Raw genomic sequence first — 15,939 nt, 5'->3', positions numbered from 1 at the left:
TCTCAGTTCTGTCCAGACCCCTTTGTCTGCGAACTGCTGGATCAGGTCGAGACATCCTGACAGATAAACCTGTCCTGATGGCATGCGTGGTCGTTGCAGCGCCCTCAGCGCTGCCTGACTGTCCGCGAAGATGACAATTCCATTCTTCGCCTGCTCAGCCCATGGTTCTGTGCTTTCCTGGGCCATTGTGAGTGCCATCTCAATGGCTCGGAGTTCCGCGGCATATACGGTAGACGTATCATCATCCCCCATTTGGCTGTGGGCATGTCGGTTTTCGAGATCCACGACCGCCGCCGCTCCAATCTTTCCATCAATTCCGCTCCCGTCAGTGTACATGATGAGAGGTCTCTTGTCTGGAATCGCAAGGGTCTGGTTATGGTGGTTGCCTGCGGTTTCTCTATCCTCGATGATCACCTTTGGCGGCGTATAGTAGGTATGGACCTAATAAGTCAAGATATTCCTATTTGTTTGAGCTGATAGCAGCTCTTAGCAATTCCAGCAGAGGTTGGGAGTTTATGCAACGAAGATACTCGGCTTCCACCAATGAATAGAGACAGGTCTAGACTCTTGCTCTTCAATTGAGCCCACTCCTTCAGAAGTACAGAATTGGGTCACACTGCATGTGGAATATACGATACTTTTGGGCTGACATGCAGAGTCAATTCACTTGTTACCTATGCTTTGTTAGTTTTCATACCATGCACACTCTTCATTGTATCTGTTCTCACAGATGCAAGCATTTTACACAGCAGCCAGAGTTGCTGCCCAAACACGTCACTCGACATACTGTTTGACCAATAGCTTCATATAATACAGCAACACCCTGCCAAAATGACCACTTTCCCAACATCTACTATAGTCTACTATAGTATCATCTCCAGCTGTTTCCTCCCCGGGGCCTCACTCATACAAAACAACCCACAACACCCAATGCACCAAGAAACCATCCATTCCCTCCTCTTCCTCGCTCTCACCCTCCTCCTCTTCCTAGCATTCATAAACCACTTCCTCATCCCAATCCTAGGCCTCCTGCTCTTCATCACCCCGGACATAACACACGGACTCTCAACCCGATTCCGCCCCTTCATCCAAATCTAAATCTAAGGAACCGTCCTCCCCCAGTTCCAAGCACTACTCTGGTCATCGGGTATCAAATTGAACATCACTGGAATTCCCGTCAGTTCAACAGTCATTTCAACTCCCAAATTGCAAAATAAGAACACGATCCCACTTACGCTCACCAAACGCCCCAAACGTATCATCAAGCTGTTCAAATATATGCGCAGACGGATACTCCGTCTGAATCGGCACCTGCATCCCATCATTCGACCGTGGGTGTCCAGGCATAGTCTGCGGTATATCCATCTGTCTCAAATGCAGCGATGGATATGCAGTCTCTGTATTCTCAAGGTCATCTCGAGCAAACGTCTCTCTCCTGTGTAAAGCCGGATCTACACCATCACCCCTGGAAATTCCCATCTCCGGCCCCCCTCGCAACGCACCAGACATCTCCCGCTCAACCGTCACTTTCAGTAACTCAGTCAACAGCTGCGCCGTCTGCGCGGCGATGCGATTATGAGGGCCGAATGCCGTGCTGGAATGTATAATTCGCATGATCCCCGCTTTAGCCTCGTGCGCCGCGGCTGTAAACGGTTGACTCGTCGGCGTGATGCAGAGGATTACTCCCGCGGTGAATTGGTGGAGTGATGCAAAGGATTCAGCAAAATGATGCTTAAATCGCAGGACCGGGATGCGCGATATGCGTAGTGCGGCTGCCGTTGCGACACGCAGGGAGAGGCGGATAGCGTCGACGACTAGACGGGAACAGGAGGATGTGATTTTTTGTTCGAGGAGGGGTCGACGGGCCTGGATGAGGGCTCCGTCGTAGGTTAATTGGAGGGTGGCTGCTTGGAGGATGATTGTTTCCGCTTGGTCTTTTGTGCGTTGGGGGAGGTCTTGTTCTTGTAGGTAGTTGTGGAAGCGATCGAGACGGTTCTCGGTGGTCCAGAATTCGAAGTCGAAAAGACGGGGGACTCGGCTTCGCCAGGATCGCAATTGGTCTTCTGAGTCTTGGGCTGCTTCGGCGATTGCCACGAGGTCGGATTCTAGGGATTCTCTGCGGAGTTGCAGACGGCGGAAGCGGGAGAGGATGTGGCGGATTATATTGTAAATGTCGTATTTCATGGTGAAGAAACCGGCTGTTGTCGTTGGGTTTCCGTCGCCGGATATCCATTCATTTTTTAGTAGGAGCGGATCGATGGCTAGATCGTCCATGTCGCGGAGCGAATGTAGCGCCACGAGTCCGGTGTCGATGGAGGAAGGACGGCCGTAGATGATAGAAGTAAAAGTATCGCCAACGATAGCGTGATTCCAACATCGAGACCGAATTTCATCCACAATCGGAGACTCGTATTGCGCAGACTTCGTATGGAGATCCAGTGCATACGCCGACCTCACAGCCATACCGGAAACCGTCCACGCAAGACTGGGCGAACTGTGATAGAGATAGTACGAGGAGACCAAGAAACAAACCTGCACAGCCTCAATCCGACAATCAATCGAGATATCTAGCAAATTCCGTCGGATCTCATTGATCAACCCTTGCATCAACTTCTTCCCGTCAATACCGTGCTCGCGCAGCAGTTCATGGCCACACCATCGCTCATCGGGTAGCGCAGAATGCAGACCGATCATCGCAACCGCCAAAACAGCCATGATCGGACTGAGATCTTGCCGGCGCCACGACCGCTGGGAAATGATCCGGCGCGCTGTTCGTCGGAATGACGGTTCGTGGAATATTATGATGAACCATTGCATTCGGTCAAAGTAGACGTCGATCAGCGCCAGCATCACGGCTTCGGGTGGTAGTTCGACTTCTGTCAACTGCCATAGTGAATTGTCCAGCGTTGGTGCGCCGGTATCACCGGGGATTGAGGCGCCTGTTAGCGTCCGGCCGGCGGCTTCTTCGTTGAAGACTCGTCTGGCAAAGTCTATTGCTGAAGCGTTTGCTCCGAACTGGGGTTCTTTTGGTGAGCGCTCTGGGTAGAATGCTGAGCTCGGTGTTGCATCGGATGATGTCGGTTCGTCATGACGGTTGCTGGTATTTGTGTGTTTGGCCGGTGCGATGGCTTTGTGAACACCAGAATACTTGTGGTCTCTGGAGTCTGTTCTTCGAGTGCGAGTCCGCGTCGCTGCGCGGTGAGTTGTCTCGCATTTGTGTCCTGCGCGAATACAGAGTACACACGGTCGAGAGCTGTCACACTATATCCGTTGTATCAGGGCTATTGTCTTATTGTCTGGTTCGAAAAGCGTCATCAGGGGATCTCCCAACCTTGAGCTTTTGGCGACGGCATCTGTCACATGCTCGTGATGTGCGAGATTGCTTCCGAGATGGGCCAGAGGACTCTTCCATCGATCCTAAGCTTGGTTCTCAGTCGGGTCAGCCTGTTTGAGATCGCCCACGGGTGTTGCTCGGTCTCCGTCTAAAGCTGGGGTCCCCGCAAAGTGGTTCGGGAGACGGGAGGATAGCCGAGTCCCGCGGTCCCGAGCCCCAGAATCCTTCGGCCACGCCAATCTTAAATTTGAGCTTAAGACATTTTGGTAGGTAACTGTTACCTCTTCTCTTTTACTCCGAATGATCACTTGGTCTCATATCGTGTCTCATGTCCATTCTGTATATGCCAAATCTAGATCATTTTACAATTCCGCTCAAATAGCCGTCAACCCCAGTAGATGCCCACGGGCATTCTGCGCCTGCGAAAGAACAATTTCGGCCGCAGGATATGTCTGCAATAAGTGTCCAGCCGCTTCCTCACACGTGTACAAATTCGACATGGCCTGCATCCTCACAATGTCATCCGCAACCTTGAGATCCGGAAGACTCGCTTCAAGAATAATGGCCAGGATAGTAATGCTGGTCCCCGGCAGATAATGAAGCATTCTGCAGTCGTGCAATTCATTGAGAATCTCATTGACTTGAGAAGTCAAGCGTCTCATTTCCGGCATAATGGTCGTGCGAAGACTATCTCCACCATTGGACGCGGCTTGGTAGAGGATGGACATCGCAGTGAGATGTAGGAGATACAGGAACGCTTGATGAACGAGAAGGACAGTCTCTGGGGCTTCTTTGTGGAAGCCATGCAAAAGTGACGGGGAGAAGTAATGCGCTGGCGCAGGAAGATCCTTTATCCAAGTCTTCAGAAGCTGTTCGCATCCAGTAATAGTAACTTGTGAGACATCGGACTTGGGAACGAAAGAGTATTGCCAGTCTCCTGATGGCGATGGTGACCAGGCGTCTTGGTAAAGATGCGCCAGAATGACTCCCACGCAATGGGCGAGTTTAATCTCTTGGATGAATAGAAGCATCATTCGTTCTTGGTTTTCCCAGTTCAGCATGGCCGATGCTTCTCCGAGCATTGCTAGCACGAGATCGTGGTAGGGTTCCGAGGAGTAGTATTTTGTGGATTCTAGTAGGGACATCCTGACATCGCTGTGGGGGATTCGGGGGGGTCGACGGAAGCCGAGGGAGAGAATGCGATCGCGCACATAGAGACACCACCACAACCGATGTTTGTGAGAGAAACTACCCGTTTCAAGACTTTCGAGCAGACCAATGCGCTCTGCTGTCGAGTAGGCGAGATCGAACCAGTATGTCGGGACTTTGTGACCAACTCCACTTCCGTGCCACTGCATCATGAGCAATAGTGCTTGGATCTGAATGTATGCGTCGGGTTCGGTCTCGAATTCATATAGAAGCTAAAAATCAACGTCGGGATTAGATATGTGTTTACCAGTCACTAGGCTCGGAGGGTCTCACCTTGGCTCGCCCGAATAGCGTTCTTCGCAACGCTTTGCGCGATGAGAACCCAGCTTTGACAGCTGTTTCTTGTTCAATGAACGCACTTCCAGCTAGCATGACGGCCTGATGAAGAAGAGGACTCGCGAACTGGGATTCGTCCCCTACCATGACATTTGATAAAAACCATTGTAGATCGATAATCGGCAGGAGAGGGTGAACGTATTTGATATATGCCCCAAGCAACTCATTCCGGAGGTTGATCGGAACAATTTTGAGAGTGCCTTTCAACTTCAGATATTCTTTGGTTTCTTCGGAGATGGGGAGTCGAGTCGTGAAAGACCTTTGCAGATCGAGAAGTTGATTCTGCTCCCCTAGGATGTGTTCAGGGGACTGCGGTGAGAGCAGCTCATTGATTGTTGTAAGCCAGCTGTCTAGGGGATATGTTTGGGGTACGTTATGTGTTAAAGTCATGTGCGGTTGATCGGATATCGGCTTGCTGCCCGATGTGATAAAATGCGCAAAACATTCTAGGGATGTCAGTAACTATGCAAATCCAGGAGTTCTGCTTAGCATGCAACTGATCTTGAATCATACCTAGACCATCTCGACCCCTTTCCAACCGATCTATATCCTCGGAATTGGAAAACGCCTCGAGGAGACCACTGACAGATGATGCGAAGTCCATCTGCACGGAATCTGCTTACTGCCTCGTTCTGCTACCGGGATTAGCGTCTGCTTAGCGTCTTTTCGGCAATTGTTCCATCAATGCCGCATGGGAGCATTTACCTTCACTATTTTGGGGGACAGCTTTTCTAAGAATGTCAATTCACGCTTGCGACGAACACGTGTTATTGTGCCGCTTTCACACCCCAGCTGAGATCGGTGCTTGCGATGCTGTCTGTGTCACTCTTTTCGTGCTAATGACACAATGAACTCCGCGCAAGTCTGCTGGTAGCCCGCTTGTAAATAGAGGAATTGCCCGCCATATGAACCAGGGGGGTACGAGAATAGCCCAAGCCATCAGTCATCATGGGAATCTTGGGGCCCCACACACCCCGCATCTCTGCGCATCTCATACAGTACAACTGTACAGTAGAAGATCATCTGGCGACAATTGGTCGCTTGCGATGTCCTTCCAGCTCCTTCCTGGAGATCGAGACCCAGAGGCGCAGAGGGGTGGCAGCTCGATTGGCAGCGAAGGAGCAATTAACTTCCACCGGACGAAGGGGAAACCTCCACCGGAACTTAACCAACCAATCAAATTCCCCCTACGAGTCTACCCCGGAATTTGTCTTGAAGGATCTGAAGCTACCAGAACTTACGATGTACTCAAAATCATCAGTTAACGTTTTATCTCTGTGGCGAATATCACATCTATGGAAATCCTTCCCGAGGTGATCGCTAAATACCGGCTCCCCTTTGCCACCATCTACCACGGATAGCTACCGCCGACATGACGAACAAACCCACCAGCCTCCTCATCCCTCTCCCCAACTACAATCCTCAGAATGCCCCTACCAGAGTCCAACGGATCCCCAGCAGTTCCATTAACAGTAACGGACGCCTCATCCGTACCCCTCAGGTTGCTCCTCACCAATCCCGGACAGAACGCGAAAACCCGCACTTGACCCTGCAGCCGTTTGTGCATTTGAATAGTCATCATGTCGAGAGCCGCCTTGCTCATACGGTACTCATCATAGGACACCGCATAAGAGATATTGCTCGGGTCATTTGCCAGAGCCAGTGAGCCCAGACCACTGGAGACCTGGATCATGTACGGCTTTTCCGACTTGAGGAGAAGCGGGATGAACGCCTCTGTGACGAGCATGGCGCCGATGACATTGGTCGAGAAGATCTGTTGCAGCTTTGCGCGGCCACTGAGGTGCACTGCGCCTGTGCCGGCGTTGCTGATTAAGACGTCGAGGCGGTTGAACTTCTGCGTGACGGTGTCGACTGCTTTCGCGATGGAGGTGTCGTCTTCCACATCTAGTTGGATGAGGGAGATGGTGCCCTTGGGATTGGTGGATTGCAGTTGTGAGAGGGCCTTTTCGCCCTTTTCTTGGTCACGGCAGCCCATGATAACATGGTAGTTCGGGTGCTCGGTGAGGATTTGGGTTGTTGCGTAGCCGATGCCGGAATTGGCACCTGGGACGAGTTAGGTCTGCGGTTGTAGACTACGCTTGGGCTGGTGACTTACCGGTGATCAGGATGATTGTCTGCTCCGACATGGCGTTGTAGTTGCTTTCAGTTACAAACAGTTGGCTTCTTCCAGGCAGTATGAGGTTGAAAAATTGGGATAGAGTCGAGTGGATGAGAACAAGGCCGACATCACTTCAACCTGGCACATTGCAGTCCTATATATAGTATTTTCTTTTCACTCTGAACGTTACTCACCATCGCCGTTACGCAGTCCCCATAGAGATTTGATATAGATCGGAGATAAGCCTCTATCGCCGTGACATTAGATCTCGGGGATAGAACTGCGTATCAGTGCGGATCACGGGGTTAAGCCGGCCATCACCGACCAGTGCTCTGCCAAGATCCCGAGAAGGACCAAGTGATACCGAATTGTGTCACTATTGTGCAGCAGTAATTGAGCATAATAGTTCAGAAAAAAAGAAGAGGAAGGCTGGAAGCATCAATGCATGTTCGGACATAAACAATGATGAAACCCAGAAAGGTGTATCCACATAACAGTAACCACCGGTACACTCCCGGATTGGGTACCAAGGTTGTGGTTAAATTTCCCCTGAGACCATCCAAGGTTAGTCCGTGCTCTGATGTGTGGTGAATATGTGTGACACCGGGCATTCTGATTTATCAAGACCCTCGTTTTCTGGGAAGGTATCAAAGCAGACATTGAGAGTCAGCTCAGTAGTCCCAGTCCTTTAGTTTTCTTGGAGTGGCTCCGCGAAGAACAAGACACCTGTGGAAGACATGTCTTAGCAGACTTCAATTTCACATCGAAGACGATCTAATGTAGGTATTTCCTATGAATGCCGTACAACAAATCCATACCACTCACCGAGTTGATAACCCCCCGCCCTTCCACGCCTGGATAATTACCACCCCTGACCAGAGCCACACGTACATTCCATGAGCATACGTCTATCCAGAAGAGTGGCTTTGTGGCATAGTCTACATGTAGATATATCTCTACAGAGACAAGATGTACGTACATATTAGCCTATTGCTACGATAGCCCGTTTAGCCTTAGCCTTTAGCTTTTAGCCTACTGGCTATGATGTCATCCGAATCACGCAGTGACACTACATGTTCGAACCCCCGGCTTTCCACCAGGCAGCCAATCACCGGCAAGAAATGTGACTGGTCTCGGAAGTTACATCGCATGCTAAGCTTTTTGAGAGACGTCGGGTCCAAGCATGTGTTTTAGCCGTACGGGTCTAGACAACCTCGGCAGTATGTACAGCTGCAGGATGGTACATGGTAACTATTCAGGATGGTAGTAGTCTTTCAACTTCAAGTACTTTAGGAGGGTCGAAGACAATCGCATTTGGGGTTGGATTATTTTACCAAATTTCCAGATTATATGATTTATATCCTTCCGCCGAAAGCAAACATAAATAACTGAAACACATCGCCAATGGAGGTATCACCGCTGTGCAATTTGTACAGGCAAAGGGAGAAAAAACACAGAGAGGGACGGGGTCGAGGAAAAGGGTAAATCTCCATATAACCCGGATGAAAGTAGGGTAGAACATGACGAATTCACTTTTGCGGGATCTTTGAGAATAGGGAGGCATGCAGATCGATGGTTATACCTGCCCAGTCTAAAGGAGAAGGGCAGGTTGAGTGCACCGCATTCCTAAAGAAATACCACCTGCAGGAAGGCCATGCCAGTGACCTTTTTTCCCCTAGCAGAGGTGGAGACAAGAGCAAGAGAGATTAAGGGTATAGGGAAAGGTGTAGGAAAAAGAGTAGGAAAACAAGAGAGAACAGAATGAAACAGCTCTGCTGTCTATCTCAAAGCCACCACAACAGGTCTCACGGCCGTGACCAAGCTCCCTGCATTGGCGGCAACGGGTTCCCAGATAGCGCCGGCGACCCGGTAGGGGGCCCAGCAACCGCACGTCCGACGGGTGCGACGGGATTTGAGGAATATGGGGGACTCGCCGGCCAACCAGGCTGGGACTGGGCCGGTTCGTGCGTCCTATGTGGAGCAGGACTGGTCGCGGGGGGTTGTGTGCCTGAAGTAGGTCGGGCAGCATCGGCGCCCGACCACGTCGCCGAGGGGCCTGGATCGGATGCTGGGAGGGGAGTTGGTTGGGTGAGGCGTGGGGAAGGAGGTCTTGGGCCAAGGGCGCTTAAGGACATGGTGCGGCCGAGTTGATTGCGGTAGAAGTCTCGCTCGGAGCGATAGTGGTCTCGTTGTTGGAGAAGGGCTCGGAGCTCTTCGCTTTGGCGACGGACTGTTTCCATGCTACGTTGGATTTCTTCCTGCTGGGCACTAAGCCGCTGCTCGAGTTGCATTTCGTTGCGCTTGCGGTTGCGGAAACGGCGTGAGGCGTCGCTGTTGGCTTTGCGCTTTTCTGCTTGGCTGGAGGAGCCGGAACGCATGTCTAGGACGCAGGGAATCATTCCTGGTGGGGTTTGGGTGGACTGGGGTGTTCCGGCTCGTGAAGCGGCTGTTTCGGGTTGGGCTTGGGGATCTTTCGTTGCGGGGATGGTACGGGACAAAGGGTCCATTGTCATGTATGGAGGTGCAGTAGGGTACGACGCCACACTTTGCGGGAGGGAGACATCGGCAACTGCTGGTGATACACCGAATGGGCTGAAGGTTGGACGAGGCGTGCTGGGGCTCGTTTCTTGGGAGCTTGGATTGGTCAGAGGCCCTGGGTTGGAACTGGTCCGTCGAGAGTGTACACTGGGTGCAGAATGTAGTGAATGTAGTGGCGTTAGCGCAGGATGCTGCGTGCTTGTGAGGGATGCGATTGGACGTAAGCCCGTCTCTAGTGGCAGAGGCGAACTCGTGGCAGGCAGACGTGGGCCCACCAGAGATTCATGGGGAAGTAGCGGTGATTGTGCGACACTTGAATGACCAGAAGCCCTGCCGCCCCCACCAGCAAACCGGACCGAAGGCGATGCTGGGTTCATCAGAGGGCGTGAATGAGATCTCGGAGATAACGCCTGTGGCAATGGGTAACCGGGGCGCGTTGTGGGTGAAGAGACTTGGGGTCGAGGCGAGGACGAGGACACTGGTTGACCCAATGGCTCACGTCCGCTGAGTGCGGCCAGGTCGGCTGTTGTCTGTGATGGATGGTTCAGGATGGCATGGACACCAATAGGTCGGGATGACATCCGTTCTAGTGGTGGCTCCACGGGTCCATATGGATGCCATGACTGAGGTCGGGGCCGCTGAGGCGGCCGGCGAGTAAGATGTCGGCTTCCTGTCAGCCTCCGGTCATTGTCGAGTGCACGGTCATCTTGCTGAGGCGCATTTCTGGGCAATGAACCTGGATGTCCAGACTCCTGTGACATAGAGACCGAATCTCCCACGACGGGATGGGTGTTAGGGCATGGCCGAGACCCCCCTCTCTCCTCGTCGCTGGGTTCTCGAAGAGTATGAGAGAGGGAAGGTGAAGGAGATGGATAACGATCTGTATAGAGTGAAACGTTGGATGAATGTAAATCAGAATACGGCGCGGTTAACACGCTGATTCCTAAGGCAGCCACGATGAATAGATAACGTAGGGTATAACTAGAACAAAAGCACGACCACCTCTCAATTGAGGTAATCGAAAGATATATAAGCAATAAATGGAAGAAGATCCGAGGCCGCTAAAGAAGCTAAGAGGAGAGGAAATCGGCAAAGTTAAGTGAAACGGGGAAAACGGGGTCAAGCTTAAGAAGAAGCGACGAAACAGCAGCGGTGAGAGAATGATCCATCACCTGGTCTGGATGGCTCCAAGACAAGTAAGTTGTCTCTCTGTCCGACCCAGTCTGGTGGAATACATAGCGTTGGGCAGGATCTCCTATGGAGACACACACCCTAGTCTAACCCCCGGAGTGCCAGTTGGGCTTCGTTTTTTTGACTTTTTATTTTATTTTTGGTTTATTGTCGTTTTGGGTTTCTTTTTTTCTTTTTCCATTTTTTCCCCTGTGCCTGATAGATAATAAGTCATAATATTCTCATGACATACTAAAAAGAAAATAATTCAGGGCGAAAGTGAAGCAGACAGATGTCCAACATATATGACATGCTGATATCAAACCCCCTATCATGTGCAGCCAATCCTACAGCACATCGTATACATCGTTCATGAGACCACTTTCGAACCCATCACCACCTGAGTAACCGGGGAAAGCGATCGTCATGCACAGCACGAATCATCGGGAGCTGCAAGTGCGCGGCGCCGTCACCATGGACATGGACAGGGACAGGTGGAGACCTTCCCTTTTTCTCTGTCCCGTTCTGTCATTGGACTCAATTTCTTTGCTTCCATGTATTTATTTATTTTATTTTTGGTTTATTTCCCCATGACAATGGCTCGTTAAGCTCGGATGGTTTGGTGGCCTTGAGAACCTTAGAAGGTTCCATGGCTCGCAATAGTATGACAGTTGAAACCTCCTTTTCCATTCTTCGCTTTCAAGATTTTCAGGGCCGATGATGCGTTTTGGCAAAGCGAAACGCCAAACAACTTAAATCCCCAACCGATCCATAGTTACCTTCTTGGGGTAAGTGAGGCAATCCTCCGAAAGTTGCTTAGCCTTGTCATGTCAATTTCCGAGAGTTTGGTGCTTGGAGAGATTAAACTCGAAGTATGTCATTAATCTTGGAACTTGGAAGGCCTTGAAATCCGGAAGGCAACTAGAAGCCCTGAAAAGGTGTGTAGGATTTGAAACTCGAAATCAAAGAGAAAAACTCAAAAAGTAGACCAAGTCAAACCCACTCTGGCAAGGTGCAAAGTTAATTCCACCTGGATGTTGTGCATCAGCACAGTTCCCCGTGTCCCGGTAAAAGGGGCCGTTGCCGTTGACCGTTAGGGGCTAGGACCTCGGAACGCTATTGGGCTTCCGAGGTCCAGAGGAGTTACTAGTTAGTGGGGGCTTTGAGCAGGTCCCGAGTTGGAACTTGGATGACACTTGTCGCGAGGCTTTGACCTTATGATGTCGTTTCTTTATGATAACTATGGATGACCTACAACTGGGTTACGAAGGAGTATGTACTATAAGGATCTACGTAGAGGTTGTCAATGACTCCCTACGTCATTGAACGAGGTTACGCAAACCGAAACTGAGAACACACCCGACGCTGCAGTATCCAAGACCGAGTTAAAAGGTCTTTGTTCACCCCCAAGTCTTCACTCGTACGACATCGAGCTGTGGTGGAACGACTGAAAGGGTAACAGGATTCATGATGTCATTCAGGTCCGCTCAAAGAAAAAGTAAACAAACAGAAGACAGCGGAGTACTCCGTAGAAATCGAACAGGTGACAGTCGACAGTCGACACTCTTATCACAATCTGGTAGATGCTCCACGATCAGGACAAGCGGAAAGGGATCCGGTGGAAAAGGGATCCCCCTAGCCTCACGATGTGAGATGCATGAACGAGGGTGGAGCACTCTAGCATCTTTTCCGGGCTGTCTGGCAGTCTGCTGTGATCACGGGATACAAGTAGTACTCCGCGTGGCAATCGTCAAATAAGCAGCGGAGATCGATTTAGTGGTGTCCACTGCGTCAAAGTGGATGTGACGCGGGAAAATTGGGAAAATCCAAGATAATAATCGTGGAACGCAGTCAATAGGCTAGTGTTTATTGACATTGATCGGCGATCCCAATGCCAATTTCGCCATTAAGAGACTTTTTATGTGGGTTTGCGATAGATCGCTGGGTTTTTCAATCTGCATGAAGTCCCGAGAGCTGCGTCCGACAGAGTTTGGAGAGGGAGCTGTCAGTCCTTTGATGCAATGTACCCGCTATTATGTGGTTCTTTTTATCATCATTGACGAATCATTGCCCTTGCTAGAAACACAATTGCGGTCTGATAGATCCAGGGGCTTTCACTGGTCCAAAGTAAAGGGCTAAAGGCCAATGTTACTGTGCATTGTACCATTGTTTCGTTGTCTGGGGAGAGATTCCTCTCCAGGTCATCTTACCGGTCCACTTGTGGCGTGCAACCTCAAACCATTTTCCCAGACTATCGGAATTCTTTTTATTAATAAAATTAAAATTAAATATCAAGCTTCTATTCTAGGCAGGTCCCAAGTATTTTCACGAATTCTCGTGTCACCATACTATTCGGGAGCTGCAGAATGGGGGCCTCTTTCAAATGTTAGTAGAGTTCAATGTTAATCCTCCGTATACAAGTCTCCACTTGACACTTAATACCGTTTACTCTCTTAGGTGGACATGTTGACAGCTTCAAGCTTCCGTCTTCTCCGTAGTGGAGACATTGCCCCCTTTTCCATGATCTACTGCTCTTCACCGCAAGGATCAACATCTCGTGTCCGCTGCAGCCGCACTTACCTTTCAAAGGCAAAAGAATGGCCTTGTTAAGATCAGGAGCAAAGGATCTCCCTGCCGAGAGCCTCCACCAGTTGTCAATAGATCGCTCATTGCACATCCCATATCTCCAATTGCCCCCATGTCGTCACTACAACACCCACAACATCATCGCACACCGATATAGTACCTCTAGCGCCAAAACCAGCACAAAAAGTACACCGAACTCCCCCGCGCACATCTATGTATCACTTTACTTCGTGCCTGCATCGCCCTGCCGGGCAGATCCGCCAGCCAAAAGAAAAAAAAGGGCAGCAGCGCTGATCCTGCCCACGCGTTGCCTAGCCTGGACCGAGATACGGCCGAATTGGCAATCGGACCAAGAAAGATGCAGACAAAAAAAGCAAAAAAGCAAGAAGAACGTAGTATGGTCTACATAATGTGAGATCGATATGCAAGTGCTGATTCGATCTATAACCTCGCCTTTTGCTTTTTTAAACCCGTCCCTTGCGCGGGCTGCAGTGTGACGACCACCATAACCCAGGTTGCCGGACTGTGACAGCGCGGACCGTCGGCCGTCGTGCTCGCCCGTTTGCTGATCGGATCCACATGAAGCGCTGGAGAGAGTGCGGAGGTACAGGCTGCATATCCGGACCTGTGGTCTGCGCCTCGGGGTACTTTTTTTTGAGCGCGGATGGGGCGATTAGATGACCGCTTTTTGGGATGCTTTTCGGAAGAACGCTAGCTTGTTGGACATTGATTGTACAACATAGTGATGCGTCGTCGATCTTTCTGAGGAATCCTGATTAGCGCTGTAGTGCCGGTCTATTGTTTGCATGAACGTATGCGTCTAAATGCTCAGAAGAGTAGATCTAGAATTGGACAAAGCATGTCCGAAGAAGTATGTACCGAGAGTAGATCGGTTCTAGAGGTGTCCGTACTATCTATCCATGCCCGGACTGTCTATAAGTTATAGTGCACATTCAAAAGAGACAAAGCCTCACATCCTAGTCCTGAAACCGAAACTCATGCTTAGGCATGCCTCGGATCCCAACGTCAACCCTGTAAACCCGGCCCCCATACCTCACCGACTGCGGCAACCGTTCATCATTACGATCATCCTTGGCAGTGGTGATGAACAACTCCGTACCAACAAAAGTTGGACAGGTCACGTTCCGCGTCGGCAGGTCAATCTGACCGATAACCTCTCCGGCAGGGGAGATACGCACCACCTTCGCGCCACCGTAGACAGCACTCCAGATGCACCCCTCAACATCAATAGCGAAGCCATCGGGATCCGTCCCATCGCCGATATCAAAGTGCACACGCTGGTTGCTGATTGCACCGGTAGAGGCATCGAAATCAAAGGCAAAGATCTTGCCCGTTGTCGAGTCAGTAAAGTACATCACGTCGTTGGTAAGATTCCATCCTATCCCGTTGGGGATTGTCACTGGCGCCAGCATGCGATGCACGCTTTGGTCTGGGTCCAGTCTGAAGAGGACGCCTTCTGCTTCGATCTTCTTGACTTTTGGATCATTCATTGCTCCGGCCCAGAACCGGCCGTGGCTGTCGACGGCGCCGTCGTTGAAACGCATTCTTCATTGGTCATTAGCATCTTATTTTTTAAATTTTTTAAATACTTCCCCCCAATTGATTGTGTTTCTTCATTCATTTCAAACATTGAGGTCTGGGATTATGCTTACCTCTCCACTTGTCCTTCATCCTCCCAGACCTTTCGAATGTAGGATAGTTTTCCGGTGGTTCGGTCCAGCCGAGCGAATCCTTGTTTGGCCCCAACAATCAGCTGACTCTCAGATCCCTGAACATTGGCGGTCACGCTAAGAACCACGTGGAATTCCCGTCAGCAGAAAGAACGGAAATGGGCTAAGTCTCCCATGGGAACGGTTAAAAACCCACCCAACAGCTTCTTCGGTATCGACCACACTCAGAGACTCAGCTCCCTTGGCGAGATCAACACGGTATAGTTTGTGATCCCAGATATCCACGAAGCGGAATTCATTGTTAGCCACATCGTGATACGGCCCCTCGAGCAATGTACCCGGGATATCCAGGTACGGCTGATTGGACGAGTTAGTTGTTTACTTGCATGTGCGAATTTGTGATTGGCGGTGTATATTTTTCTTTTCTTTTTTTGTGAGAGGATCGGGAGGAGATTCTTCATGTCTGACCGACACGAGAATCAGATCGCCGAGGGAAGGAAAAGAAAACAAAACAAAAATAATAAGAAAGCAAGCGAATCACAAAATGACGGCCAATTGCATGCGCACAATACGATGGACTCACCTCGTTGACCGTCCATCTCTGAATTTCGGACATGCTGATCGCCAACCAACAAGGTCACTGGACACCGCTATTTGGGAGAGCTGCGGAAGAGGGGTGATGTGTTAGCCTTGCACGAAACGGTCAGAGATTCCTACTTTAGGTGGAGAGACGAACCTTCAAGTCAAGAAATGGCACCGCCGATCACGGTATTAAACCCGTTTAACCTTGAAAAAGACAATTGTCGGATTCCCAGGATACTCCGTCAGTCCGCTGTCTCGAGCGAATTGAACGGAATCTCGTAGTTTATGAGAAGAGGTGGGATTCAGATGCCAAGACAGTTCCCCCACAGTCCGAGGGGGCGCCATTTGCTTACTTTTCCACTTTTCCCTACTTT

The 15,939-nt window shown here is 50.5% G+C and overlaps 5 protein-coding genes across 5 annotated transcripts; all 5 read right to left on the bottom strand.

Annotated features, from left to right (window-relative positions):
• Positions 1-1,194: 1,194 nt before the first annotated feature.
• N7515_006366 (fungal specific transcription factor domain-containing protein) lies at positions 1,195-3,353 on the bottom strand (the record flags this gene model as incomplete). The annotated part of the gene is made up of 2 exons (XM_056667110.1): positions 1,195-3,253; positions 3,349-3,353. 2 exons carry the CDS (start codon positions 3,351-3,353, stop codon positions 1,195-1,197), a joined length of 2,064 nt encoding a protein of 687 aa, XP_056520706.1.
• A 355-nt stretch (positions 3,354-3,708) lies between these two features.
• Positions 3,709-5,269, bottom strand: N7515_006365 (fungal specific transcription factor domain-containing protein; the record flags this gene model as incomplete). The annotated part of the gene is made up of 2 exons (XM_056667109.1): positions 3,709-4,755; positions 4,817-5,269. 2 exons carry the CDS (start codon positions 5,267-5,269, stop codon positions 3,709-3,711), a joined length of 1,500 nt encoding a protein of 499 aa, XP_056520705.1.
• Positions 5,270-6,227: 958 nt separating this feature from the next.
• N7515_006364 (uncharacterized protein) lies at positions 6,228-7,026 on the bottom strand (the record flags this gene model as incomplete). The annotated part of the gene is made up of 2 exons (XM_056667108.1): positions 6,228-6,943; positions 6,996-7,026. 2 exons carry the CDS (start codon positions 7,024-7,026, stop codon positions 6,228-6,230), a joined length of 747 nt encoding a protein of 248 aa, XP_056520704.1.
• Positions 7,027-8,803: 1,777 nt separating this feature from the next.
• N7515_006363 (uncharacterized protein) lies at positions 8,804-10,297 on the bottom strand (the record flags this gene model as incomplete). The annotated part of the gene is made up of 1 exon (XM_056667107.1): positions 8,804-10,297. The coding sequence occupies one exon, from the start codon at positions 10,295-10,297 to the stop codon at positions 8,804-8,806; it is 1,494 nt and encodes a 497-aa protein (XP_056520703.1).
• Positions 10,298-14,269: 3,972 nt separating this feature from the next.
• On the bottom strand, positions 14,270-15,599 carry N7515_006362 (SMP-30/gluconolactonase/LRE family protein; the record flags this gene model as incomplete). The annotated part of the gene is made up of 4 exons (XM_056667106.1): positions 14,270-14,858; positions 14,966-15,100; positions 15,180-15,340; positions 15,567-15,599. The coding sequence occupies 4 exons, from the start codon at positions 15,597-15,599 to the stop codon at positions 14,270-14,272; spliced, it is 918 nt and encodes a 305-aa protein (XP_056520702.1).
• Positions 15,600-15,939: the final 340 nt, after the last annotated feature.

This window comes from Penicillium bovifimosum, assembly GCF_028826915.1.
Source record: "Penicillium bovifimosum strain IBT 22155 chromosome Unknown utg000005l_segment0_segment0, whole genome shotgun sequence".
In the NCBI taxonomy this organism is placed as follows: domain Eukaryota; kingdom Fungi; phylum Ascomycota; class Eurotiomycetes; order Eurotiales; family Aspergillaceae; genus Penicillium; species Penicillium bovifimosum.
The sequence above is the reverse complement of the archived record's forward strand: the minus strand, read 5'-3'. Positions and strand labels throughout refer to the sequence as shown.